This window comes from Callithrix jacchus, chromosome 8, assembly GCF_049354715.1.
Source record: "Callithrix jacchus isolate 240 chromosome 8, calJac240_pri, whole genome shotgun sequence".
Classification (NCBI taxonomy): domain Eukaryota; kingdom Metazoa; phylum Chordata; class Mammalia; order Primates; family Cebidae; genus Callithrix; species Callithrix jacchus.
The window spans coordinates 32,989,522-33,016,313 of record NC_133509.1 but is presented as its reverse complement, the minus strand read 5'-3'; the positions used below and the strand labels follow the sequence as shown (position 1 = coordinate 33,016,313).

At 39.2% G+C, this 26,792-nt stretch overlaps 2 protein-coding genes and 2 non-coding genes across 7 annotated transcripts in view; 3 read left to right on the top strand and 1 right to left on the bottom strand.

The window, feature by feature from the left end:
• Window positions 1-17,638, top strand: part of SLC30A4 (solute carrier family 30 member 4) — a 34,000-nt gene extending 16,362 nt beyond the window's left edge. The window contains exons 4-9 of one of the 2 annotated variants that reach the window (XR_013520960.1): window positions 1,255-1,373; window positions 5,857-6,010; window positions 7,507-7,708; window positions 8,918-9,023; window positions 9,794-9,928; window positions 11,158-17,638. Coding sequence is in view for 1 of the 2 variants with exons in the window: in XM_002753423.6 (XP_002753469.1) it covers window positions 5,857-6,010; window positions 7,507-7,708; window positions 8,918-9,023; window positions 9,794-9,928; window positions 11,158-11,312 (752 nt within the window). In the remaining variant the exon portion in view is untranslated. The remainder of the gene's footprint in view (window positions 1-1,254; window positions 1,374-5,856; window positions 6,011-7,506; window positions 7,709-8,917; window positions 9,024-9,793; window positions 9,929-11,157) is intronic. The other variant, XM_002753423.6, reaches the window with a different exon arrangement.
• LOC118145425 (small nucleolar RNA U13) lies at window positions 4,716-4,819 on the top strand. The gene has a single exon (XR_004730540.1). It is a non-coding gene; the product is annotated as a small nucleolar RNA U13 (small nucleolar RNA).
• SLC30A4-AS1 (SLC30A4 antisense RNA 1) overlaps window positions 15,259-26,792 on the bottom strand; it is a 49,192-nt gene continuing 37,658 nt past the window's right edge. Inside the window, exons 5-6 of one of the 3 annotated variants that reach the window (XM_078334169.1) lie at window positions 20,437-20,579; window positions 15,259-19,418 (exon numbers count right to left, since the gene is read on the bottom strand). In XM_078334169.1, coding sequence (XP_078190295.1) covers window positions 20,481-20,579 — 99 coding nt within the window. In that variant the 3' untranslated portion in view covers window positions 15,259-19,418; window positions 20,437-20,480. The other 2 variants (XM_078334168.1, XR_013520961.1) reach the window with 2 other exon arrangements.
• Window positions 24,702-24,842, top strand: LOC118145200 (U4 spliceosomal RNA). The gene has a single exon (XR_004730331.1). It is a non-coding gene; the product is annotated as a U4 spliceosomal RNA (small nuclear RNA).

Here is a 26,792-nt window from a genome sequence, read left to right as displayed (position 1 = left end):
AGATCACATTCTCTGTTGGCTTGAGATTGGTTTATATTTATCTATGGACTATTGATTGTAGACTTTTTAAAAAAAAACTTTTTACAATTTTTAAAAAAAGATGGGGTTTCACCTTGTTGGTCAGGCTGGTCTTGAACTTCCGACCTCAGGTGATCTGCCTGCCTTGGCCTCCAAAGTGCTTGGATTACAGGTGTGAGCATTGATTGTAGACCTTTTTTTTTTTTTTGAGATGGAGTCTCACTCTTGTCGCCCAAGCTGGAATGCAATGGCGCAATCTAGGCTCACTGCAACCTCCGATTTCCTGCCTCAGCCTCCCGAGTAGCTGGGATTACAGACATGCACCACCATCCTCAGCTAATTTTGTATTTTTAGTAGAGACAGGGTTTCTCCATGTTGGTCAGGCTGGTCTCAAACTGCCAACCTCAGGTGATCCACCCACCTCAGCCTCCCAAAGTGCTGGGATTACAGAGGATGACAGAGAGGGGCTCCAGTGTTTTTCATGTGAGCCTTGAAAACTCCTAGTTTGGGCAGTTTATTGATGTTTTAAAATATGTAGTAAACCATTTTCATATTTTATAGTACTATCAAAACTTGATAATCATCTATGTTTTCTCCCATTTAATTTTTCCTTTTAGCATTTATTAGCCATTCAAACTGTTTATTCTCTATATATGAAATTCAGGATGTATTTTAGTTTTTATTAGATCATCGACCATAAACATTTGCTTGTATTTCAGCTAAATGAAAAGACCTGTGATCTTGTATTAAATACATATATTCAAAATCATCTTACTCCCTCCTCTCATGCTACAGTGCAGCCAGGTGGAGTGATTTAATTATGTATGTGTGTAGTTAGCTGGCAAAATGTATTTTTAAAACTATATTAGGCTTGTTGCAGTTGTTCATGCCTGTAATCCCAGCACTTTGGGAGGCCACGGTGGGCGGATCACCTGAGGTCAGGAGTTTGAAACTACCCTGGCCAACATAGTGAAACACCATCTCTACTAAAAATGCAAAAAAAAAAAAAAAAATAGCTGGGCCTGGTGGCATGCGCCTGTAATTCTAGCTATTCGGGAGGCTGAGGCAGGAGAATCGCTTGAAACTGGGAGGCAGAGTTTGCAGTGAGCTGAGATCTCGACACTGAACTCCAGCCGGGATGGCAGAGAGAGACTCCGTCTCGAAACAAAACAAAATAACTGTATTAATGAGTTTTGTAGTATTTTCATAAAAAGCTTTTTTTTTTTTCTGAGACAGGATCTTGCTCTGTTGCCCAGGCTGAAGTGCAGTGTCATGAATCAAGGCTCACTACAGCCTTGACCTCCTGGGCTCAAGCAATCCTCCTACCTCAGCCTCCTGAGTAGCTGGAACTATAGGTATGTGCTACCAGACCTAGTTTGTATTTATTTATTTATTAATTAGAGACAGGATTTCACCATGTTGCCCAGGCTGGTCTCAAACTTCTTAGCTCAAGCAATCTGCCCTGCTCAGCCTCCTGAAGTGCTGGGATTATAGGCATGAGCTACCACACCCTGCCACTTTTCAAGACTTATTTTTTTATTTTTCTTTTTTTCCAACAATATATTTCTTCCATGAAGGCCTGTTTTCAAGACTTTCAAATGCTAAATTTCCATTTAGATTGAAATAGGACCATTCAAGTTCACATAAAGTGGCTGACGTGGGAGGATTGCTTGAGGGAAGGGGGTTAAGACCAACCTAGCCAAAATAGTGATACCTTGTCTCTATTATTTAAAAAAAAAAAAAGTTTACAAATAAAAAAATACTAAAATAAATAAATAAATAAAATTTAAAGAGGAAGAAACTACCAAAAAAAAAAAGTTTACCTAAAGCTAATGGGGTGGTAACTTTCACAGAAATTGAGGATTTTAATTGTGAAAGTTTCTGAGTTTCCTTTAAGAAAATGAAATAGTCATCTGATATGTACTTCTTTTGTCTTGGAAAACTTTATTGTAAGTTATGTGACCAAAGACCAACCCAGAGGAAGAATGAGAAAATTGGAGCAGGTCATAATTTGGTTGTTGATTGAAAGCTTCTCCCTCTTTCTCAATCTCCTGACCTTGTGACCTGCTTGTCTCAGCCTCCCAAAGTGCTGGGATTAGGATCCACCACATGCGCCTGGCCAGAGCTTCCCTCTCTCTTAAATGGGGGAGAGGGAAGGAGCTGAATCTTGCCTATTTTTATCTGCATTCCATCATGTTCAGAATATTATGAAGAAAAAATTTTTGAACCCTAAGTTAGTCCTATTTATGGTATTTCACTAAAGTGTAATGTATTCAAACAAGAGCTTTTTATCAGAATTAATGATTATATTTCTGCTCTTAGAATTTTTAGATAGTATTGATTGTGCTTTATACTTCCAATTATAAATCTCAGCCCTAAAAGTCTACTTTAAAGTTTACTTTCTTTTTTTTCCCTTTTGCATTTGTTACTAATCTATCCTAGAAGACATTTTGGCAGGTGATTAGAATAAAAGATAACAGATCGATATCTTTGCTTTTCACCAAGGGGACCTCATTCTTTATTAATGAGGCACACTCATTATTAATGACTGGAAAAGAGACATCACTGATAGCAGTATCTGAATATGACATTTCGGGAGTTTCTAGGAATCAGCTGAATTCCATTACAGTTAACTTTAGGCAGGCATTAGAATCTCTTGTCTGCTTATGTCGGTGAAAACTGTGGCTTTTCAGCTATAGGCTGCCAGAGTAGAGTGGGCCTTGTAAGGGTGGGAGTCCTTCTGGCAAGGAGCTCCATTCATGCCTTTTGTTTGACTTTGATTTCACTTTATCTTGAATGTAAGTTTGCCTTATCTGAGGATTGACAAAAAGGTGATTTTTAAGTGGTTTAGTAAAATCACTGGAGTGTGGGGTTTGTCAGATTTAACATATTCACAAGATACCTAATATGTCTGAAATATTGCATAGGACATATTTACACTATGCAATATTAATTGTGTAAAAGGATTAATGTGTAAAAGTGTAAGAGGATTAATGTCAGGTTTCTCTAAAGAAAAATTTTTCTTTATTTTCTTGCTTTTATTGTTTGAGGGTCAACGCTTGTTTCATGTAATAACATTAATTGTTTTTAAATATACTTCACATTGCTCTTTTTGTTATTTTGAAAAGATTTAAAATTATTTTGCTTTATATTTACATGGTAGAAAATTCAGATGATACAAATGCATATATAGGGCAAGGTCATCCCTGTCTCCCAGCCACCAGTTGTCCTTACCCGAGATAACCAGGTTGTTTGTTGTTGTTGTTGTTAAAGAATCTCACTCCGTCACCCAGGTTACAGTGCAGTGGCACAGTCTCGGCTCACTGCAACCTTTGCCTCCCAGGTTCAAGCAATTCTCCTGCCTTAGCCTCCTGAGAAGCTGGGACTACTGTCTCATGCCACCATGCCCAGCTAATTTTTGTATTTTTAGTAGAGACAGGGTTTCACCATGTTGGCCAGGATGGTCTCGCTCTCCTGACCTCATGATCCACCCACCTCGGCCTCCCAAAGTGCTGGGATTACAGGCATGAGCCACTGCACCCAGCTGATAACCACATTTTTATGAATATTTTGTGTAATGCTTCTAGAGATTGCATTAACAGGTGATTATTTTTATATTATTTTTTTTAACACAAATGGTAACATATCATACACAGTTGTGTACTTTGCTTTTTTCCACATCATGTTATGTGTGGGGCATTATTCCTTACCAGAATAAGCTTTTTTATTCTTTTACATGCATGGTATTCCATGTTACAAGGTCCCTACTAATCACTTTTTTTGGTTGTTTCCAATAACTTGCTATTATATACAACATTTAATGAATAGCCTTCATGAAGGCATGAATATTTGAATGCCTTAAAAAAGTTTTTTTAGTCTAAAGGTAATATGCATTTATGATAAAAACTTAAAACACTTCAAATATTACCTAAAAGAATACAGTGAAAAATAAATCCCCTAAACTTCTAGTACCACTTTCCAAACGTAATACTTCCTTGTGATTATCAATTTACTTGACTTTTTTCCTTTTTTTGAAAATAAATGTCTGTGTGGTATCCCCACTACATATGTATATAACTTATGAAGTTCCTCTTTAGTGGACATGTAGGATGTCTCCAGATATTTTTTTGGATACTATAGGCAATACTACAGTGAAAATACTGTACATATCTTTGCACACATGGAGGTGTTTCTATCAAGTAGAGTCCTAGAGGTAGAACTGTTAGATGAAGGAATGTATATGTTTTAAGTTTTGATTAGTTTTACCAGTTGGCTCTCCAAAAAGATAATACTATTTGATACTTCCACCAGTAGATCCTTGCTATCTCTGGCTATTATCAAACTTTTGATTTTCAAAAATATTTGCCAATTTAGTAGGAGGAAATAAATCTTATTCCTATTTGAATTTCATTTATTATGATATATTAAGGATTTGGCCATTTCTGTTTACTGTGAATTACGATTTATGTCCTTTAGCCATTTTTTAATTGATTTATTTCTTTTTCTTTTCTTCTTTTTTGAGACAGGGTCTTACTCTGGAGACCAGACTGGAGTCCAGTAAGCACACAGTTCACTGCAGCCTCAACCTCCTGGGATTAAACAATCCTCCCACCTCAGCCCCCCAAGTAGCTGGGACTACATGCACTCACCACCATGTCCAGCTAATTTTTAATATTTTTTTAGAGATAAGAGTCTTGATCCTCTTGTAGTTCGTAAGTTTGATAATTGGGTATTCACATACATGTGTGAGATGTGCCACCCTGGAAACTTGTTACAACATTGGCACATTATCCATTTAACATGAAGGGAAGGAAAAAACAAAGAGATATGGAGTCTCACCATGTTGCCCAGGCTGATCTCAAATTCATGGTATCAAGTGATCCTTCCGTCTCAGCCTCCCAAAGTGTTGGGGGATTACAGGCATGAGCCACCACACCTGGCCTATTACTGGCATTTGAGTGTACTTTTTAATATCAAGAAATTAGTCTGTGGTCACATATATTACAAATCTTTGTTCTCATTCTGTCATTTTTTACCTTGCATGGTAAAAATATACATAATGATCTGTAAATATACATAATTTGACTCTGGAGAGAGATGAGTGGAGGATAGGGAGAGGTAAGGGTAAGTTAGTGGAGGATCCAGATCAGTCAAGCTGCTAAACACTTTTTTTCTATACATGCTAAACACTTTTTAAATAAGAAAAATGATTAGCCAGGTGTGATGGCATGTGCCTATAGTACCAGCTACTTGGAAGCTGAGATGGGAGGATCACTTGAGCCTACTTGGAGTCTGAGATGGGAGATCAAGGCTGCAGTGAACCATGATCATGATCAGGCCACTGCACTCCAGCCTGGGTGACAGAGTGAGACCCTGTCTCAAAAAAATAAGAAAAATGACGTGACAAGGCTGGGCACAGTGACTCACGCCTGTAATCCCAGCACTTTGGGAGGCTGAGTTGGGTGGATCACTAGGTCAGGAGTTCAAGACCAGCCTGGCCAAGATGATGAAACCCCACCTCTACTAAAAATACAAAAAATTAGCCAGGCATGGTGGTGCATGCCTGTAATCCCAGCTACTTGGGGGACTGAAGCGGAGAATTGCTTAAATCTGGAAGGCAGAGGTTGCAATAAGCCAAGATTGTGCCACTGTACTCCAGCCTAGGTGACAGAGGGAGATTCTGTCTTAAAAAAAAAAAAAGAAAGAAAAATGCCGTGACAAAAATTATATGACTTTTATCTCCTTAGAGGAAAGAATATAAAAGACTGTAATATTTCATTGGCTGAAGTATAATAACCATACTGAAAATGTATTTCTTACATATGTTTTTCCCTCTAGAGGTTTTGTCAGCTATGATTAGTGTGCTGTTGGTGTATATACTTATGGGATTCCTCCTATATGAAGCTGTGCAAAGAACTATCCATATGAACTATGAAATAAATGGAGATATAATGCTCATCACCGCAGCTGTTGGAGTTGCAGTTAATGTAATGTAAGCTCTGTTTTTTTCACATTAATATTTCCAAGTACTTTGAACTCAGAGACTATTGCATATGCATTTAGTAATGTGCAGTGATATTTTGATATTTTAAATAGGTCATTAATTTTTCTTATAAATGAAACACTTTGGACATTATAAATTCCTCTAATTTTCTCCAGGTATATTGGAGATTGAGTCAAAATCATGAATTTAAGAAGGACAAAGTTTTTTGTTGTTGTTTAACTTTTAGAATACTTTTATGTTAACTAGACTTTTTTTTCTTAAACTATCAATTTTTTTCCCTCAAAACTTTTTAGGGAAGAAACTTTGAAAAGTTCAACTTAGGCCAGGTACAGTGGTTTACACCTATAATCCCACACTTTGGAAAGCCAGGGTGGGAGGATCACTTAAGCTCAGGAGTTCAAGACAGCATGGCCTAACATAGTGAAGCCATATGTCTACTAAAAATAAAAATTAGCTGGGCACGGTGGCCCGTACCTGTGGTCCCAGCTACTTGGGAGGCTGAAGTGGGAATGTCACTTAAGCACAGGAGATCAAGACTGCATTGAGTTACAATTGGGCCACTGCTCTCCAGCCTGGGAAACAGAGAGAGATCGTGTCTCAAAAACAAACAAAAAAAAGAAATTATAATCATTTAGACTAGGGTTAGCAATTTTTTTCTGTAAAAGGCTAGTCAACATTTTAAGCTTTGAGATGTATATATTCTCTCTTTTTTTTATTTTTTATTTTTCTTATTTCCCTCCCCTTCCTCCTGTCTATTCTCTTTCAAAACTACTAAACACTGTTGTTATAAAATAAAAGCAACCACACTTAGAATGTAAACAAATGAACATGGCTGTGTTTTTTTTTATGTAAAAAAAAAAATCAGTGAGCCAAATATCATCTGCCAGCCACAGTTTACCAATCTGCCCTAGTGGCTTCTATTTGTACTTAGAATGAAATCAAATTTTTGCTGTAGCATTGTTAATAAGACTGCATAACTCTACAACTCATCTCTTAGCACTTCTGCTCACTTTATTCTGACCACAGTGGCTGTCTTTCTTTTTGAAGTACAAGGAGCACATTTTCACGTTAGGGCCTTTGCTTTGCTTTTCTTCTGCCTAGAACCCTCTTCCACCACTTGCTTTCTGATCTCCTTCAGGTATCTGCTCAGAAAAAAATCTAAGAACCCTTCCCCTACCACTCTGCCCATCATCTCCATCCCCTTAAAATGCTTTATGTTTCTCCAGAGCATTTCACATTGCCTGGCTATACATTATGTATTTATTTGTTGGCTTCTCTGCCTTCTCTGCTAAACATAAGCTCTGTGGGGCTAGGGATACGTCTATCTTATTACCATTTTGACCTAGAACAGTACCTGATAAATAATAGGTACTCCAAATTTATTTAAAAAGTGAGTTCCATGTTACCTCATTAGTGTCTGACTAGTAACAAATGTTTTTGTCAATATTAGGAAAAATAATAACGTTTTCTTTTGTTTTTAACAGAATGGGGTTTCTGTTGAACCAGTCTGGTCACCATCACTCCCATTCCCACTCCCGGCCTTCAAATCCTCCTGCCATAGGTTCTGGGTATGAACGCAACCATGGGCAGGATAGCCTGGCAGTGAGAGCTGCATTTGTACATGCTTTGGGGGATTTGGTACAGAGTGTTGGTGTGCTAATAGCTGCATACATCATACGATTTAAGGTAATATGATTGCTGATTTTTCTATTTTAAAATGTATTTAATTTCAACATGACAACTAAGGCTGATTGTCTTTTATTAGTATACTGGACACTAATGCCAGTTCTATTCATTTTACATTGATGTAAGTTTACTTGACCGTTATTAAAGTTCTTTTGCTAGCACTAAACAAATTTATATCACCTCACAGTGTAACTTATCTGTATTTGGCTTTTGTAGTGCCTTCACTGAATAACAAATTTTCTTTTTTTCTTCTTCTTCTTTTGAGACAGAGTCTCAGTCTGTCGCCCAGGCTGGAGTGCAGTGGCGCAGTCTTGGGTCACTGCAGCCTCTGCCTTTCAGGCTCAAGTGATTTTCATGCCCCAGCCTCCCAAGTAGCTGAGATTAGAAGCACACGCCACCATGCCCAGCTGATTTTTGTATTTTTAGTAGAGACAAGGTTTCGCCATGTTGGCCAAGCTGGTCTCGAACTCCTGAGCTCAAGAGATCCACTCACCTCAGCCTCCCAGAGTGCTGAGATTACGGCATGAGCCACCATACTTGCCCAGATAACTCAATTTTAAGCCTCGTGATTGAATTGCTAGGTAGTGAAATGTGCTCTGAACTAAAAATCCAGAGATCTGGGTTGGTTCTAGTTTTGGCTCTGCCGTTAGTGCTTTGATCAGGAGAGCAAGTACCTCAACTCGAAACTTGAGTTTCTTCATTACAAGGGGCTTAGACTAGTGGCTGCTAAAACTTTTTCCAGAGCTGGGTACAGAGCTGTACCTATGATCCCAGCTGAGGCTGGAGGATTACTTGAGCCCAGGAGTTCAAGACCAGCATAGGCAACATAGCAAGAAATACATACACACACACTTCTTAGCAAGAAATACACACACACGTAGGCAACGTAGCAAGAAATACATACACACGCACTTCTTAGCAAGAAATAGACACACACACACACACACACAATTCTTTCCAGCTCTGATATTCTAGAAGATTTAGAGATAGCACAGGGAACAATAGAACAAGTGATTACATTTCTGGAAATAGGTCTCACGAGGCAAGTAATGTAAATGTCTAGGATAAAGATGCTTCTCAATTACAATATCCAACTTTTAAAGTTATTCTATAGTCCTGCTAAAGAAAATCAATATTCCTATTTTTGCTTTGTAGTCTGTTTTATGTCTTTCTATATTTAAACATAAATTTTTATCTGTTACTCTTCAGCCAGAATACAAGATTGCTGATCCCATCTGTACATATGTATTTTCATTACTTGTGGCTTTTACAACATTTCGAATCATATGGGATACAGTAGTTATAATACTAGAAGGTAAGATCTCACTAATATCTTTATTATGAGTTTATCACTTCCCTAAAGCAGATTAGGAGTCAGGGGACATTCTGAATAGGAATTACATCTTTTGCTTTCTACTAATACCTATTAGGCTATACAACAGTACCTTACATGTATATAGCATATAAGGATCAATGCACTTCCCCATCTCTTACCCATTTGATGCTTATAATAGCTAAGCAAAGTAGGTAAGGCAGATAATGTGGCAAATTATCTCCATTTACAGATAAGAAAATTGAGGTTCAGAGGGATAACATACTTTGGTTAAGGTCGTGTTGCTAATAAACCATACACTGGGACAAAAATGCAACTCTAGGAGGAATTCCTGAATTCCCACTTAACTTGTGACTTTGTTGTATTCACTGCACCCTTCCCTTAGTGATATGTGTAAACATGAAAACAAAAGTTCTCAGCAATAGGTTTATCATCACTATGTTTTTCTCTTTCCTTTTTTTTTTTTTTTTTGTCTATCCTAGCTTATCTGTTAATGAAGTATTTTGGTTTGATTGCCATTTCTTCTTAGTGAGAATGAATATGTTTTTAAAATATGTATTACCCTCTTGTATATATTTTACATTTTTAATAAAAATATATATGTACATGGCTTTCTCAAAGTATTAATAATTTAAAGTATTTGTTTAAACTGAATTTAGCAAAGTCATTTGTTTTCTTTGTGAAATATAGGTAATGTAAAAGGTCACTTTTTCCTAAAGAAATTTTACTTATAAATTATATATTCCTAATAGGTGTGCCAAGCCATTTGAATGTAGACTATATCAAAGAAGCCTTGATGAAAATAGAAGATGTATATTCAGTAGAAGATTTAAATATCTGGTCTCTCACTTCAGGAAAATCTACTGCCATAGTTCACATACAGCTAAGTATGTTGCAGATAGTAAATGTGGGCCTGGGGTTTGGTGGAGTTCTGTCTTTGAAACTAAACATCCATGTGTATAATTACGTAGGAAGACTTATTCACTGAAAAGATTTGTTTTAAGGGAGGGATGGGTCTCTTTAAAGGGTAAGTTGCAGGTCAGTCTTGATACCAGAACAGTAACTTTTTTCGAGACTGTCTTGCTGTGACGCCCAGGATGGAGTGCAATGGCGTGATCTCAGTTCACTGCAACCTGCGCCTCCCAGGTTAAAGCAATTCTTCTGCCTCAGCCTCCCGAGTAGCTGGGATTACAGGCTCCCGCCACCATGCCCAGCTAATTTTTATATTTTTAGTAGAGACAGGGTTTCACCATGTTGGCCAGGCTGGTCTCAATCTCTTGACCTTGTGATATGCCCACCTCCCAAAGTGCTGGGATTATAGGCGTGAGCCACTGCACCCAACCCAGAACAATAATTTTCTATCTCTTTAAGGTAAGATATTACAAATTGATTTTAACCTTCAGATTAAAGGTATTAAGAGTTTTTCTCAGCCAGGTACAGTGGCTCATGCCTGTAATCCCAGCACTTTTGGAGGCTGAGGTAAGTGGATCACCTGAGGTCAGGAGTTCAAGACCACCCTGACCAACATGTTGAAACTCTGTCTCTCCTAAAAATACAAAAATTAGCCAGGTGTGATGACATGTGCCTGTAATCCCAGCTACTTGGTAGGCTGAGGCAGGAGAATCTCTTGAACCCAGGATGCAGAGGCTGCAGTGAGCTAAGATGGATCCATTGCACTCCAGCCTGGGCAACAAAAGTGAAACTCCATCTCAAGGAAAAAAAAAAAAAAAAGAATATTTCCCATGCTCTTTTCTACATAGGAAAAGCTAGATTTTTACCTTGTTATTTCTTATCTTACAGATTGATGTTATTGATGTTTTTTAATCAAAATAATACATGCATGAGGTTTACTTTTAATGTGCATAAGATCTTTTAATGACAGGTTATTGCTGTCTGGTATTCTTTCTCTGCCTGAGAGTAGACTGGAGAGGTTAGAATAATGAGAAGCCATTAAGAATTTATAAATTGACATACTTCTCTAACAGAATAGCTTAGAGAGGATAGAAGTGAGGCTGATAAAAATACATTCCCAATATATTTAGGTTGTTTTTTTTCTATATCTTATTTGAGGTGTAACTGTACAATGAATAGTAATGATATTTTCTTGACATTGCAGTTCCTGGAAGTTCATCTAAATGGGAAGAAGTACAATCCAAAGCAAACCATTTATTATTGAACACATTTGGCATGTATAGATGTACTATTCAGCTTCAGAGTTACAGGCAAGAAGTGGACAGAACTTGTGCGAATTGTCAGAGTTCTAGTCCCTAACTATATATATTTTGGGGACTCCTGCCTTATTTATCCTGCAGTCACAGACTTAAGAGCAATAAACGCAAACCTAAATGAGAACATGGAATCCCTGACAGCTGTGTCCATATCAAGCAAAAGTCTCTCAATTACAGTCACCCCAGCCTGACAGTGCTAGTCTCTGTTTCATGGGAAAATGAGACTTTGCCATAATTTTCAGATGAAGAGGTTTCCCAAACACTGTTTACAGAATGAGACGTGACTCTACACATACCTCATAGAAGACAATCCAAGATTATACTTCATTTGACAGAGTACATGTCTTAAAGGAAGCATCAAGAATTCATTATTTTCATTTAAAAATACTTTTTGAGGGCCAGGTGCTGTGGCTCACGCTTGTAATCCCAGCACTGTGGGAGGCCGAGGCAGGTGGATCACGAGGTCAGGAGTTCAAGACTAGCCTGGCCAACACAGTGAAACCCCGTCTCTACTAAAAATACAAAAAAAATTAGCTGGGTTTGGTGGCTACTTGGGAGGCTGAGGCAGGAGAATCACTTGAACCCAGGAGGTGGAGGTTGCAGTGAGCCAAGATCAAACCACTGCACTCTAGCCTGGCGACAGAGCCAGACTCCATCTCAAAAAAAAAAAACAACTTTGTAAGGCTATTTTATATTAAGCCAGTGCTGGAAAACTGAATTTTTTAAATTATATATAATAATCTTGACACCCAGCTTCTGGAATTGCTGCTTTCTTTTTACAGAAATTACTACCCAACAGATTTCAGAAATTACTAGTAGTTATCCTGAAAGTGGAATAAGCATGTATTCCTAAGTGTTTCAGAAATTTTTTTTCATGAATAAGTCTTAATGATACTGTTATGGTTATACTTTATAAACAGCCTTTTGCAGATGCTACAGGGTTTTGAATCTCAAAGTTAACATTTTTGATTATTTGTAATCTTAGAACCAAATCTTTACATATTGTGGTCACTGTCATTAAATGATTTAGGAAACACTTTCAGTATTCTGAATGGCTAATGTTAGTCTTAAACTCAAATTACTACTTGATGATTTAAAATGAGATAAAGGAACGAGGATGGGGGTTGGAGTTTCAGGTTTATGTCTTCCCGACATCACTTTCATCATTCATGGAATTGTCTTAAAAAAGCAAGAGATTGCAAAATGTAAACAATAATCTTCTGTCCCTTTAAGAACTGCCAACAGTTGGTACAAAAAGCGTCGTACGTTGGTTCCTGCCTCCACACCAAGTCATCTGTGTAGAGGGTTCAGTTTATAATTCCCACCTTTCACATATAGTAACAACATTACTCCAGAGAGAATTTTATGTTTTATGATATGGGTTATGTTTTTTTTTTCCTCATCCGTAAGAGGGGAAGAGGGTTATGTTTTATGATACATTTGATGTTTTATGATATGGATTAGGGATTCTCTATGGACTCCAGAAATCCTAAAATTCAATTTTGAGGGTTTCCAATAATACCATAGCAGAAATGCCCAAGGGGTTGGGGAGGATATTACTTTGAGAAAACAGAAATGTAATTTTGACCTTATGTATGTGTGTGGTTTTGTTTTCGTTTTTGAGACAGTCTCACTCTGTCATCCAAGCTGGAGTGCAGTGGCGTGACCTCTGCTCACTGCAACCTCTGCCTCCTGGGTTCAAGTGATTCTTCTGCCTCAGCCTCCCAACTAGCTGGGACTACAGGTATGTGCCACCACCCCAGCTCATTTTTTTGTATTTTTAGTAGAGATGGGATTTTGCCATGTTGGCCTGTCTGGTCTTGAACTTCTGTCTTCAGGTGATCCACCCACCTTCCAAAGTGCTGGGATTACAGCATGAGCCACCACACCTGGCCTGTATGTGTTTAATTTTAAAGCAAAGCACTAGATATGGATGGACATTAAATCTGTGTTGCAGGGAAACTAAACATAGAGGTTTCCAAACTGAATGCAAACTTATTTGTAAATACCTCTGTTAAAGAGGCAGCTTGACAGGTCATGTTTCATTTCACAGCCATTGCTTTTAAGATTACCTTTTATGCACATTTGGAGTCCCTTTTCTACGTGACAGTTTCTTATACCAAGAATGGATATGGTTCTTAGGCTCCTCTAAGAATCAGAGTAGAGTAACAATGTACCAGGCAAATTGTGAGTTGAAATTCTAGATAGGCATGCCAATGACTTATAATATAAATGAAGAATAGGAGACATTTCATCTTCTTACCAAGTACCTTACTATAAGTAAACCTAACATAAGAAACCCCAAATTTACTATAAGATTGTTGGGAGTTAATTGTGTCAATAAAAGGATTGATGGTCCCACTAATGAAACCCAGTAGGCATTTGTTGAATTGAACTGAAAATTTTTGTGGCCAGACACAGTGGATCATGCCTCTAATCCCAGCATTTGGAGAGGCCAAGCTGGGAGGCCAAGAGTTCAAGACCAGTCTGGCAACATGGGGAGACACTGTCTCTACAAAAATATAAAAATTAACCAGGCCTGGTGGTGCACACCAGTAGTATCAGCTACTTGTAAGGCTGTGGCAGAAGTGCTTAAGCCTAGGAGGTTGAGGCTGCAGTGAGCTGTGTCCACACCATTGCACTCCAGCCTGAGCAACAAAATGAGACCCTGTCTCAAACAAAAAAAAGGAAAAGAAAATTTACATGATGGGATTCCTATTGTGAAGTCATTTAAAATAATGACTTGAATTTCTCAAAAATTTCAGGAACATATAAACTATTTAAATCAAAATGTTGTTACATATAGAAAGCAAGTTAGAATAAATGAGACATATTTATGGACTTTGAGTATCTGGCAATTAAAAAGGAAAAAAAATTCATCATACCCTAATCATTTTTCATATCTATTGAGCTTGTTTCTTTTAAACGTTTCTTTATCTTTTTTTTTTTTTTTTTGGATTTCCTATATTGTTTTCTTTTTTTTTTTTTAATTGCATTTTAGGTTTTGGGGTACATGTGCAGAGCATGCAATACAGTTGCATAGGTACACACAGGGCAGTGTGTTTTGTTTGCTTTCTCCCCTTCACCCACATTTGGTATTTCTCCCCTGGCAATCCCTCCCCACCTCCCCCTCCCACTGGCCCTCCCCTTTTCCCCCTATAGACCCCAGTGTTTAGTACTCCCCTCTCTGTGTCCATGTGTTCTCATTTTTCATCACCCGCCTATGAGTGAGAATATGCGGTGTTTCATTTTCTGTTATCTTATGGAGAGGTATCTGGCTTTTCATATCAACCTGTTCCTTAAAAATGTATTTGATAAGCCAGGTGTGGTTGTTCACACCTGTAATCCTAGCACCTTGGGAGGCTGAGGCGATGCCTGAGGTCAGGAGTTCGAGACTAGCCTGACCAACATAGTGAAACCCCGTCTCCACTAAAAATACAAAAAATTAGCTTGGAGTGGTGACAGGCACCTGTAATCCCAGCTACGGGGGAGGCTGAGGCAGGAGAATCACTTGAATCTGGGAGGCGGAGTTTGCAGTGAGCCGAGATCGAGTCATTGCACTCCAGCCTGGGCAACAAGAGTGAGAATCAGTCTTAAGAAAGAAAAAAAATTGTGTTTGATAAAACAAGCTAAAATTAATTGGCAGATTGAATTTTTTTCTTTTAAGATGGTGTCTCACTGTCACCCAGGCTGGAATGCAGTGGCACAATTTCGGTTCACTGCAGCCTCCGTCTCCCAGGTTCAAGTGGTCCTCCCATCTCAGCCTCCCAAGTAGCTGGGACCACAGACATGCACCAGCAAACACCCGGCTAATTTTTTGTATTTTTGGTAGACACAGGGTTTCGCTATGTTGCCCAGGCTGGTCTTAAACTCCTGAGCTCAAGTGATCTGCCTGCCTCAGCCTCCCAAAATGCTGGGATTACAGGCATGAACCACTGCACCCAGCCAAAAAAATCCTTTTGTAAAATACAGAAACACTGAAAACTTTTGTAAATCTTTTTTTCTTTCTTTCTTTCTTTTTTTTTTTTTTTTTAATGAGATTGGATCTTCCTATGTTGCCCAGGCTGGTCTTGAACTCCTGGGCTCAAGAAATCCTCCCACCTAGGCCTCCCAAAGTGCTGGGATTATAGGTGTGAGCCACCCCACCTGGCCATGAAAACTTTTGTTAATCTTAACTGTTGTGTTCTGCTTAAAGTGAGGTACACATAAAGTTTCCTGTGCTTTTTTTTGTAGCAAGAACTACATATTTTGTATCTGTACCTTACTGAGTCTATGAGATTTGAGAATTGATAGATTTCACTTTTTATAACTTAACAAAACCAACAGAAAAGGACGTTAACTTAGCAGAAAAGGACCACGGACTAAACGACTTTTGACAGAGTGTTTGGTCTGTCCTTCACTTGTTGAGCCACAGCCATGCGTTACACTTCTCAGCTGAGCTATCGAAGAGCTCGATGCCCTGTGAAAAGCAGTGGCTGTCTCACAACAAAGTGGAGACAATCTAGTAAAAAAAAAAAGAAAGAAAGAAAAGCAGTGGCTGAGTTGGATGAACACAGCATTGTTAATTTTGCCCTGGGAAAACAGATTATGACAGGACCACAGACGACCACAACATAAAAACTTGGCAGTATTTTGGTGTGATATATTTAAATTAATATTTACAAATAACATACATAAACCTGTGTTTCACAACTGTGGCCAGATGCAGCCTTTTGACCTGTTTCAGGAAAAGACCTATTATTCCACTAACAGTTATGCTGCCTTAGAAACATAATGGGAACTGGAAGCTATTGTAATTCCTGCATACATTTCCATTAGCTATGCCTTATGTAATGTGAGTGCAGATTTTTCACAACTTAGAGTTCCCATCAGTGTTTTTACCACTGACATCACTGGGTTTCTCATTTTACTGTTTTCTTCTCAACTTTGGGTGCTTTATTTCCATTCTCTAAAACTGAGTTTCTTGCTCTTAGGAGACTTAGTGTTCCTCTTGAACCCAGGTGTTCCACCTGACAGTGTTTGTCTTTGGTAGACTTTCAGAATAGACATAGTCAAGATCAGACATGTGAGCTTCTCTCTCATTTTAATGTGAGGAAAATCATCTTTCAGAGACAAGGCACCAGTTAGAAATGTATTTCCAGGTAGGAAAGAACCTTTTTAAAATGGCTGGTTGTTCCCGATTCAGATTTCTCTGCACACTGGACTGCAGTAGAGTAAGTGTGGTAGACAGACACGACGCTGCACAACCACCAGTAAACATCATTGCTAAGAACACTCTGGGTCATGTTTCTCAAACAGCCACTCTCACAGCTTTTGTAACCTTAATCATTTGATTCTGAAGCACAGTTAGCTAAATTTATTTTCCTTTTATGCATTTATGTTAATTAGTTCAACATAATGTATTCTTACAGAACATGAGCCCCTTTGAAATGAGTTTTTTAGGAAAATTTTGCTGTTGGCTCTGAATTGTATATAGCAAATTTAAAGTTAGAGTGTTTCCTAGATACAAGATTAGTTCATTTGGTTCAGTTTGTCTTTGAACCAGGCCAAGCTCATGAGCCAGTTGGGTATTAGTCATAAATGAACAGTCACACATCACTATATGCTATGTTGAGCGGGGAGGCAAGTCTGATCTCTAAATAATTTATGAAGCTTAATAGCTCTGTAGCCAAAATACCTTTGCAAACCCTAACTCCAGATATGTCATGTGAATCTTGACAGCCAGGGCTTAAGATTTGTTTTACTGATTGCCAGTCAGGTATATTATTTGTGATGTTCATGGGAGCACTCAAAGTAGAAGACAGTGTTGTGGGAGTTCCTCAGTAGTGAATTATATGTGTGTACTCGGGCCAGCCAGTGATTCAGTTCTCACTTATAAAGGGTTTAACCTGCTCTTCTAATCATTGAGGACCAATTTGATTTTTTATAAAATTGGAAAACATTTATGGAGACTTCCCCAATTAAATCTATGACAGTGTCCATTTAAATAGTGCAATTTAGTATATTCTGAAATAACTGCAACACAAAATTGAAATGTGCCAGTATGTCATCTTTCTGCCTGGAAGATACTGTATATTTGGAAAGTTCATGCTTCTCTAAATAAATACATGTTATTAAATACGCCATATCACAGCTAAAAAAACTGTATATACTTTATAATATGTCCTTTTAGAAACCAAGTATTTTGCATATGGTTGATTTTAGAAAGATTTTGAAGCTGGGGTGTATCCATGTTAATTAAGATCAAAGTATAAATATAAATATATATATGTACTGTATTTGCAACTTTCAAATTGTAATTTCCTATACATTTATTAAAGTGTTGTTTTGCCATGTGGTTTATTAAATAAAAATGTACAGTCCCTTAAATATCTGCTCTTTTTATTAAGTAATGTTAGTAGGCCTAAAAACATTGTTCTTAAAAAACAAAAGAAAATCTATTATAACCTATCTAGTTTTATAATGTCATTTTATAATCTCCTCTTAGATGTTTAAGAAATAAAACTGAAAAAAATCTTCTAGATAGTATGGAAAGATTTATTAAAAGATCTTTCTCTTTTGATATGAGTCCCATGCAATGTCTCTCCAGTCCCATCAACAGTGGCAGAAAGGAAGGAAAGCAGCCACTGTAAAATAGACTGGTGAGGCCCACAGGGAAGTCTGAGTAAGAACCTGACCAGTCCACACTACACCTCCCAGGCCAAATCTGGCCTGCAAGTCTGTTTTATTTGGCCTAAGAGCTAAGAATGATTTTTACATTTATTAAAAATAAATCGCTGGGTGCAGTGGCTCATGCCTGTAATCCTAACACTTTGGGAGGCCAAGGCAGGTGGATTGCTTAAACCTAGGAGTTCAAGACCAGCCTTGGCAACATGGTGAAACCTCATCTCTACAAAAAATACAAATACTAACTGGGCATGGTGGCACATGCCTATGGTCCCAGATACTCGGGAAGCTGAGAGATGGGAGGATTGCTTGAGCTCAGAAGGTCTAGGCTGCAGTGAGCCATGAGGGTGCCACTGCTCTCTAGCCTGGGTGACAGACCCTGTATCCCCCTCCCAAAAAAAAAAAACAAAAAACCATAATAATATTTAATGGCATGTGAAAATTATATGGACTTTAAGTGAATTTCTGTATCTATAAAGTACTAGTGGAACACAACACACTCATTCAGTTACATATCGTCTATGGCTGCTTCCATGCTACTGTGGAGAGTTGCCTAGTACCATAAAATATTTACTATCTGGTGCTTTATAGGAAACATTTACCAACCCCTGGTGTAGACTGTTTAAGACTATAACATAAGGATTCAGTGAGGTCTTCTAGAGCCTGCTTGCAAGTTTTTGTGACTGGTATATCTGAAGCCACCTGAGTCACCACAGGTTCTTTCTTACTTTTACCTTTTTTTTCTTTTTAATCTTCCTTTGGGTTCAGGGCAGAATATAAGAAAACAGTAGCAAGATTTCAAATATTCATGTGCCATATGCTCGCAAAGCACTTTTACTAGAACACCATGATCACCAGCATCGTTTAAGTATACTTTTCAACATAAAAGCCTGTTCAATTGATTTTCAGATTTTTCACTTGTTATAACAAAAAGTTAAGAAAATAAAAATATGTGTAGAGTACCTTATGTAATTTGTGCCAACTGGGAGCTCACAAATGATATTCTTTAAGGTTTTAAGTTTCCTAGCAAAAGACAGTAATATTTAGAAACAAGTAATAAAATATAGTTGGCTGGACACGGTGGCTCACACATGTAATCCCAGCACTTTGGGAGGTGGATCACAAGGTCAGGAGATTGAGACCATCCTGGCTAACATGGTGAAAAACCCCATCTTAAAAAAAAAATATATATATATATAGTTGTAAATAGGATATACTAGTAAATACTGAGCTTGTAATCCCAAAACTTTGGGAGACTGAGGCAGATGGATCACTTTGAGCTCAGGAGTTGAGCTCAGCCTGGGTAACAGTGGTGAAACCCCATCTCTACAAAAAATACAAAAATTAGCCAGGCATGGTGGAGCGTCTGTAGTCCCAGTTACTCGGGAGGCTGAGGCTGGAAATCACTTAAGCCTGGAAGGCAGAGGTTGCAGTAAGCTGAGACTGCACCACCGCACTCCAGCCTGGGTGACAGAGCGAGACCCTGTTTGTTAAAAAAAAAAAAAAAAAAAAAATTATACACATACATATACTAATAAAGATAGATGTTACAAATTATGTGACTACCTAGCTATATTTCTGTTTTGATGTGTCATTTTTTTGGTCCATGTCAGATGTTAAATACTAATTTGGAGTAACAAGAGTCTTATAAGCTATTTTTTATGCTAAACTTTAATATATTCATAGAATAATACTTTTTGGTTACATTTTAACTCCATCTATGGTCCCATAATAATTGCTATAAGCTATGAAACAGACTAAGCACAAATAGGAAGTAGGAAGTCTTATGACAAAATACAATCTCTACATGAGTCATGTGTTTAAGATAGGCGGTTTAAAAATCCAGCATCAGTGACATATCACCAAAGATAACATTTTCAAGCAGCATTTTGGTTTAACAGGCTCTCGTGTAATTTTTACAGAGCACTACCAAAATTAAAGTTTGGTCCATGGGTCTTGCCCTATAAACATGAAAAGGATACTCTGTGGGTTATCAAATTGCTTGCATGTCTCCTGGACTTAAAAAAGTTTTTTTTTTCTGGTTTGATTTTCCTATTTCTGTGTTTCGCTTGCCAGTTTCTGCACATTCGTTTGTAGTTGGTATTAAAAAAAAAAAAAAAAAACTTGTCACTTCAACAAAATACCGATGCAATGGAAAAATGTGTGGGGTTAGTTTTTCTCCAAAATACATTGAGTTAATTCTTGGTAAGAGAGTAGGATTTTTTATAACTGGAAAATTTTAGAGACCTCATGAAAGAAAGGCTAGCCCTGAAACAGGACAGACCGTCTCTGCTCCCTTGACTCTCCTAGCTTTTGAAGATCTGACCCCACTTCCTTTCCAGAGGAAACCTGCTAACAGCTTAAATGGTTACAGCTGTTAAATGGTTACAGTGATCACAGGAGTTGAGCTCAGAATGTTTGACTTCAGTCAGGGCGTGAAGGACTGAGGAGAAGGTAAAAAATGTTTCCTGGACTTCCGTTCATTAATCCATCATACTCACCTGTGAAGACTATGGGCAATTCCTAGTTCCAACACGTTCTCAGTTTACAACTTGACTTGAGTTTCAGTGTTAGCAGAGTCCAAGTCTGTTCCATCCTCTTTTTGCTTTATGTATTTTCCAAAGTCCAGGATATTTTTTAAACCCTAAAATAAAGTATTATATAATTTAGTATATTAGTCAATGATATGTATTTGGTTTTTAGAAGTGTTTCTCAGCTGGGCATAATGGCTCACACTCATAATCCCACAACTTTAGGAGGCTCAGGAGGGAGGATCACTTGAACTGAGACGTTCAAGACCAGCCTGGGCAACATGGTAAAACCCCATCTCTACAACAAATTAGCTAGGCATGGTGGTACGCACCTGTAGTCCCAGCTACTTGGGTGGCCGAGGTGGGAGGATCACTTGAACCCAGCAGGTCGAGGTTGCAGTGAGCTGAAATTGTGTTGCTGCACTCCAGCCTTAGTGACAGAGGGAGACCCTATCTCAAAAAAAGAAAAGTGTTTCTCATCTTTAAGATATCATGATATTGAAATTTAGACATCTCAAAAAGTTGGTTCAGGCCAGGTGCAGTAGCTCACACCTGCAATCCCAGCACTTTGGGAGGCTGAGGTGGGTGGATCACCTGAGGTCAGGAGTTTGAGACCAGCCCGGCCAACATGGCAAAACCCTGTCTCTGCTAAAAATACAAAAAAATAAGCTGGGCATGGTGGCATTCACCTGTAGTCCCAGCTACTCAGGAGACTGAGGCAGGAGAATCGCTTGAACCCAGGGGATGGTTACAGTGAACCAAGATGGTGCCACTGTACTGCATTCCACCCTGGGTGATAGTGAGAGTCTGTCAAAAAAAAAAAAAAAAAAAAGTTGGCTTAAGTGTTTGGAAATGGTTTTTTCTTTTTTTTTCTTTTTTTCTATAGGCAAGGTCTCACTCTGTCCCCAGGCCATAGTGGTGTGATCTTGGCTCAATACAGCATCAACCTCCCTGGTTCAAGAGACTCTTCTGTGTTAGCCTCCTGAGTAGCTGGAATTATAGGCATGCACCATCACACCCAACTAATTTTTGTATTTTTAGTAGAGATAAGGTTTCACCACGTTGCCCAAGCTGGTCTTGAACCCCTGGGCTCAAGCAATCCAATCGTCTTGGCCTCCCAAAGTGCTTAGGATTGCAAGCATAAGCCATTGCACCCAGTGGAAATGTTTTTTTCTGATGTGAATTGAGACTTTCTAAATGCCATCCATTTTATACTTATTCAACCAAGGATTGACCTATGAAGACCATCTCCTTGCCACTGAACATGCTATGAAATAGAACGCACAATTGCTGTGGGTTTTTTGGTTTTTTTTTTTTAAGTTAAAACAGGAAATAAAACAATGTTTTCAGAGGGCTTCTTGGGCCATAGTCTCACTCTTATAGATAGAAGATCACACTTGTCTCCCATTAGAAATGGCTTCAGAAACTATGACGGAGAGGATAAAGTCTATCCTCTTGGTAATGACATGCGAAGTCCTGATCTGGTCACTGCTTACCTCGCCACTCTCCACTTCCAGCCTTTCCCACCACCACCAGCCTACCTCCCATGTGTTGGCCATACCAAACTATAAGCAGCTTTTGGTTAACCAGGGAAATAAATAATTGCTAACACTTACTGAGCCCTGACTGCATCCAGACACCGTGCTGTGCACTTTGTTTCATGCTCATGATGGTAATGTGAGGAACGCTGTCATTCTCACTAGGAGGGTTTAAGTGACTTGCCCAAAGTCATCTAGGTAGATTTGTGATGCAGGAATAGAAAGCCACAGACAACTCTTAAGTTATAACTAGTAATATGTAATATAAAAGGGATTCACTGTAGATTAATGTAGTTGAAATCACAAGTTTTAGGTAACAGACATATAAACATAGTGGAAGTATAATACTTTAGCTGTAGGAGATTACACTTCCTTTTCACACCTGATCTTTTTTGTGAGAGGGTAGGGCAGTTCCATGTTACAGTCAACAGGTACCCACTGGTCATAGCAGTCCCCCAAATCTCCAGCCAGTGAATACATGGTTTTGGGAAAGGGAAAAGAGGCTAAATCAGGGAGAGGATGCTGTGCCTACAACTGGGCCATCATCAGGACAGGATGGAGACAGAAAATAGCTCAGAAATGCTACACAGTGTGTGTGAACCACTGGAAATGAAACAAATGGATAAGCCTCTGGTAATTCACAGAAACACCCAGGAAGGCACTGAACTTTTCACAAGTCACAGGATTAGAGGTTAAAACTGATCTCATCTTGTTTGAGGACTGGGTAAGATCCAGCCGATAATGTGGGTTACTAGGTAGCTCCAAACCAAACTACCTAGTTACTAGGTAGATGTTTTCCTTGTGAGCTCATACAGAGTCAGGCACTCAGCAGGCTACCTGGGTTTCCATCCTGGCTCTCCCTGGCAGTGAGATTTGGGGACAGTTACTGACAAGTTACTGTGCTTCAATTTCTCTGAAAATGGGGATAATAACTGTCTCTACCTAATGTGACTTTTACAAGGATTAACTGAGATACCACAAATATACTGAAAACACACAAAACTCAAATGTTAGCTATTATTACTACAAGTTGATTTTTCTTTTATTTGTTGTTGTTGTTTTTGAGATAGAATCTCACTCTGTCATCCAGGCTGGAGTGCAGTGGTGTGATCTTGACTCACTGCAGCTTCCGCCTCTGGGTTCAAGCAATTCTTCTGCCTCAGCCTCCCGAATAGCCTCCTGAATAGTGCACACCACCATGCCTGGCCATTTTTGTATTTTCAGTAGAGACTGGCTTTTGCCATGTTGGCCAAGCTGGTCTCCAACTCCGACCTCAAGTGATCCACACGCCTTACCCTCCCAAAGTGCTGGGATTACAGGTGGGAGCCATCGTGCTTAGCCACAAGTTAATTTTCACAAACACACTGCCTACTATTATTTTTACTTGACTAAGTGAGCATTGTGCGTCTTGCAGCTTGTCTTTGCCCCTTCTTTACCTGGAAGATTTTATTCTCCAAATTCTGTACCTCAGAAAAACCAATAGCTCCTTAACGACTCCACTCCAGAAGCATCATCTCCAAGAAGGCTTTCTTGCTCCCGGATGTGAATGAGGCCTCCATGGTTTGGTGCCTCCATCATTTGGTCACCATGGAGAGCCATAGTGTCAATTACCCACAGCCCTGGGGTAGGACCTAAGTCTTTGAATCTCCAGTGTGGAAGCCACAGTGAACATTCATAGGCTGCATGAATGTCCCCACAGTTGGGGATTCATTAAATATCTATCTCTGCACACAAAATTTTTAAAGAGCTCTAAGAACCCCCACTGCCAACGCTCTAACCTCTTTCCTATAATGTAACTGAAACCCTATCATAAAACTGCTCTTCTATAAAAATATTCCAGATTGGCCACCTCCCAATTACAAAGAATTGGGTTTTATACTTAGCTACGCAATTTTTACGGTTGGTTTATCTCTTTAAGTTTACAACCAAAATTAGATACATTTCTGAAACACTCCAGACAATTACATAATTACAACTAAAAGTGATAATGGCCAGCAGTTATTATCACTTACAGAACTTGATAATCTCTTTCCCAGCCCAGTAGTAGCACTGAGCTGCTTCAAAACAATTCTAGCCTTGCTAATGACAGCTTGTTTTTTAATCACAGTTTTTTAAATGAATTAATAAGGTGACAGTTTTCAGCTTCAAACTGTGGGAGAACTCACTACTTTTTTTTTAAGAGACAGAGTCTCACTGTCACCTAAGCTGGAGTATAATGGTGGGATCATGACTCACTGCAGCCGTGACCTTCCAGGCTCAAGCAAGCCTCCCAAGTAGGACTGTGGACATGTGCCACCATGCCCACCTAATTTTTTTTTTTTTTTTTTTGTAGAGATGAGGTCTCCGTATGTTTCCCAGGCTGGTCCTGAACTTCTGGGCTCAAGTTATCCTCCTGCCTCAGTTTCCCAAAGTGCTGGGATTACAGGTATGAGCAAATATGAAAGTGGCTGACATTACTTTCAAAGTATGAATGAATTTAAAAATCAGTAATCTTTATCTTCACTGTTAAAATATTTAACCAAGTATATGCACATATATTGGATTAAGAGGCAGCCAGGCATAGTGGTTCACACATGTGATCCCAGCACTTTGGGAGGCCAAGGCAGGAGGATCACATGAGCCCAGCAGTTTGACACTAGCCTGAACAATATAGTGAGACCCTATATCTAAAAATAAAACGAAATAAGAGAAGAACTCAGCTTTGCGCAGTGGCAGTATAGTAGCCAATGAGGTTTATCAGAGGCACGATTATTGCTAATTCAAAACTCTTCCCAATACCCCGCCATGGCGACTTGAAATATCGTCAGCACTGGCAATTTTTGACAGTCTCTATGGAGACTGAATTTAAAAAGAAGAAGAAGAAAGAGACAGAAGAACTGGTTCTGGTCCCAGCTTTGCTAAATGTGTCTCTCTCGACAAGTTACACTGTTTTGCTAGGCCTCAGTCTCGCTGTCTATATAATGATAATAATAAACATTGACTGAGTGTTCCACACTGTACTTGCCAAGCACTGTTCTAAAAGCTTTCTCAGTGTTAACTCAGTGAATCCTACCACATAGTCCTATGAATTATTATTACCCCTGTTGTACAGATGAGGAAACTGAGGCAAAGAAAGATTAGATAACTTCCCAAGCTTAGCTAATTGGTAGCAGATCTGGGATTCTAATACAAATTGGTCTGGCTCCAGCAATCCCACTTTTAGCATTTATGGTAAGATTCTCCAGCTGGGACCAACACTGTCAATTATCTAGTGCAGAACTGCATGACTCTCATAAGCCTCCTAAGGGTGGCGAGGTGGCTGCCCCAGACCACAGAGAGAACCTGCCTGCAGGGGACGCTGTGTGGGTGGGGCAGATGTAAGTGAGAAGGGCCGGGTGGGAAGGCACCTGCTCTATCAGTAATGGCCCAATTGTATGTACACTCACCTTCACTCTGTCCCCATCTCTCCTAGAACTACCAGAGGCTTTCTGGCTTTTTCTAAATAAAGAGCTTGAGGTGGCTATACTCTTACTGTCTCTTCTCTTGTCCATTTAGCCAGCATGGTAGGATGTTAAGAAGAGGGTTTGGATCTAGCCTGCTTTGGGTTCAGTTTCAGCTGTATGAACTGTGTGATGTTGCTAAGGGTTGAAACCTAAGCCTTTTTTCTTCAGCTGTGCAACAGAGTCTCACAAAGTTGCTTTAGGGATCAACTAAAATAAAGTGCATAAAACATCTAGTGTAGTTCTTGATATTCAATACATTGTTATCTTTTCCCCCCAACTCTTCACTCTGTGATTGAGAAATTAAGAGCATCCCTACTGGACACATCTAGTTAATTTAGTCTAATTCAGTCATCTTCTCTCCTCAGGGATCAATCTAAGGATGGTGTGAACCATAAATAAAATTCGAAGCCCCCCACCCAACCATCTGAATGTGCTGTAGGACTTTCCCTTAGTTCAGCTACAGTGGGGTCCTTGTCACACGACCATGAAATATTAGGCTCACAGACAATTTGAAAAGTGAGAAAAATGGGATTGGGCGAAAAGGAAAAAAGGGGAAACAGGGACTCTGCAAAGCCAGAGTCCTGCTAGTCTAGTGTGCTCCCGGCGCCTCAGATTGAATCCCAGAAGAGGAGAGAGAGGCCAGGCTCCTTCCCTGCAAAGGGCACTAACTTCCTACAGCTCCACCCCAGTGCATATTCCTCCTAGTGTGCAGGCTGTCAGATGTTCTGCCAGGGAGCCCTTCCTACCCAGCTGTCAAAGGGACTTCCGTCTTTTTTCCCTTGGCCAAAAAAAAATTTTTTTTTTGACACAGGGTTGCCCAGGCTGGAGTTCAGTAGCCCAATCTTGGCTCACTGCATCCTCCACCTCCCGGGTTCAAGTGACTTTCCTACCTCAGCCTCCCAAGTAGCTGGGATCACAGGCATGTATCACCACACCCGGCTGATTTTTGTATTTTTAGTAGAGACAGGATTTTATCATGTTGGCCAGGGTGGTCTCAAACTCCTGGCCTCAAGTGATCTGCCCACCTTGGCCTCCTAAACTGCTGGGATTACAGGCGTGAGCCACTGCACCCAGCCAGGACCCATAAAATTTAACCTGAGAGGCCGGTTCAGGCCATGACTGGATGTGGGAGTCATACGCCCCTCATTATACCTGTCAGCATTTAACATTAACCATACATTAAGTCTGATTAGAATCATTTACAACCTGTTCTATGATAAAACTTTGGTCTCCACACCTCTTACTATAACTCCGACGTTGTCTTTTCTATTGCTCCCAGGTCTTTTTTTTTTTTCCTCTCTCGCTA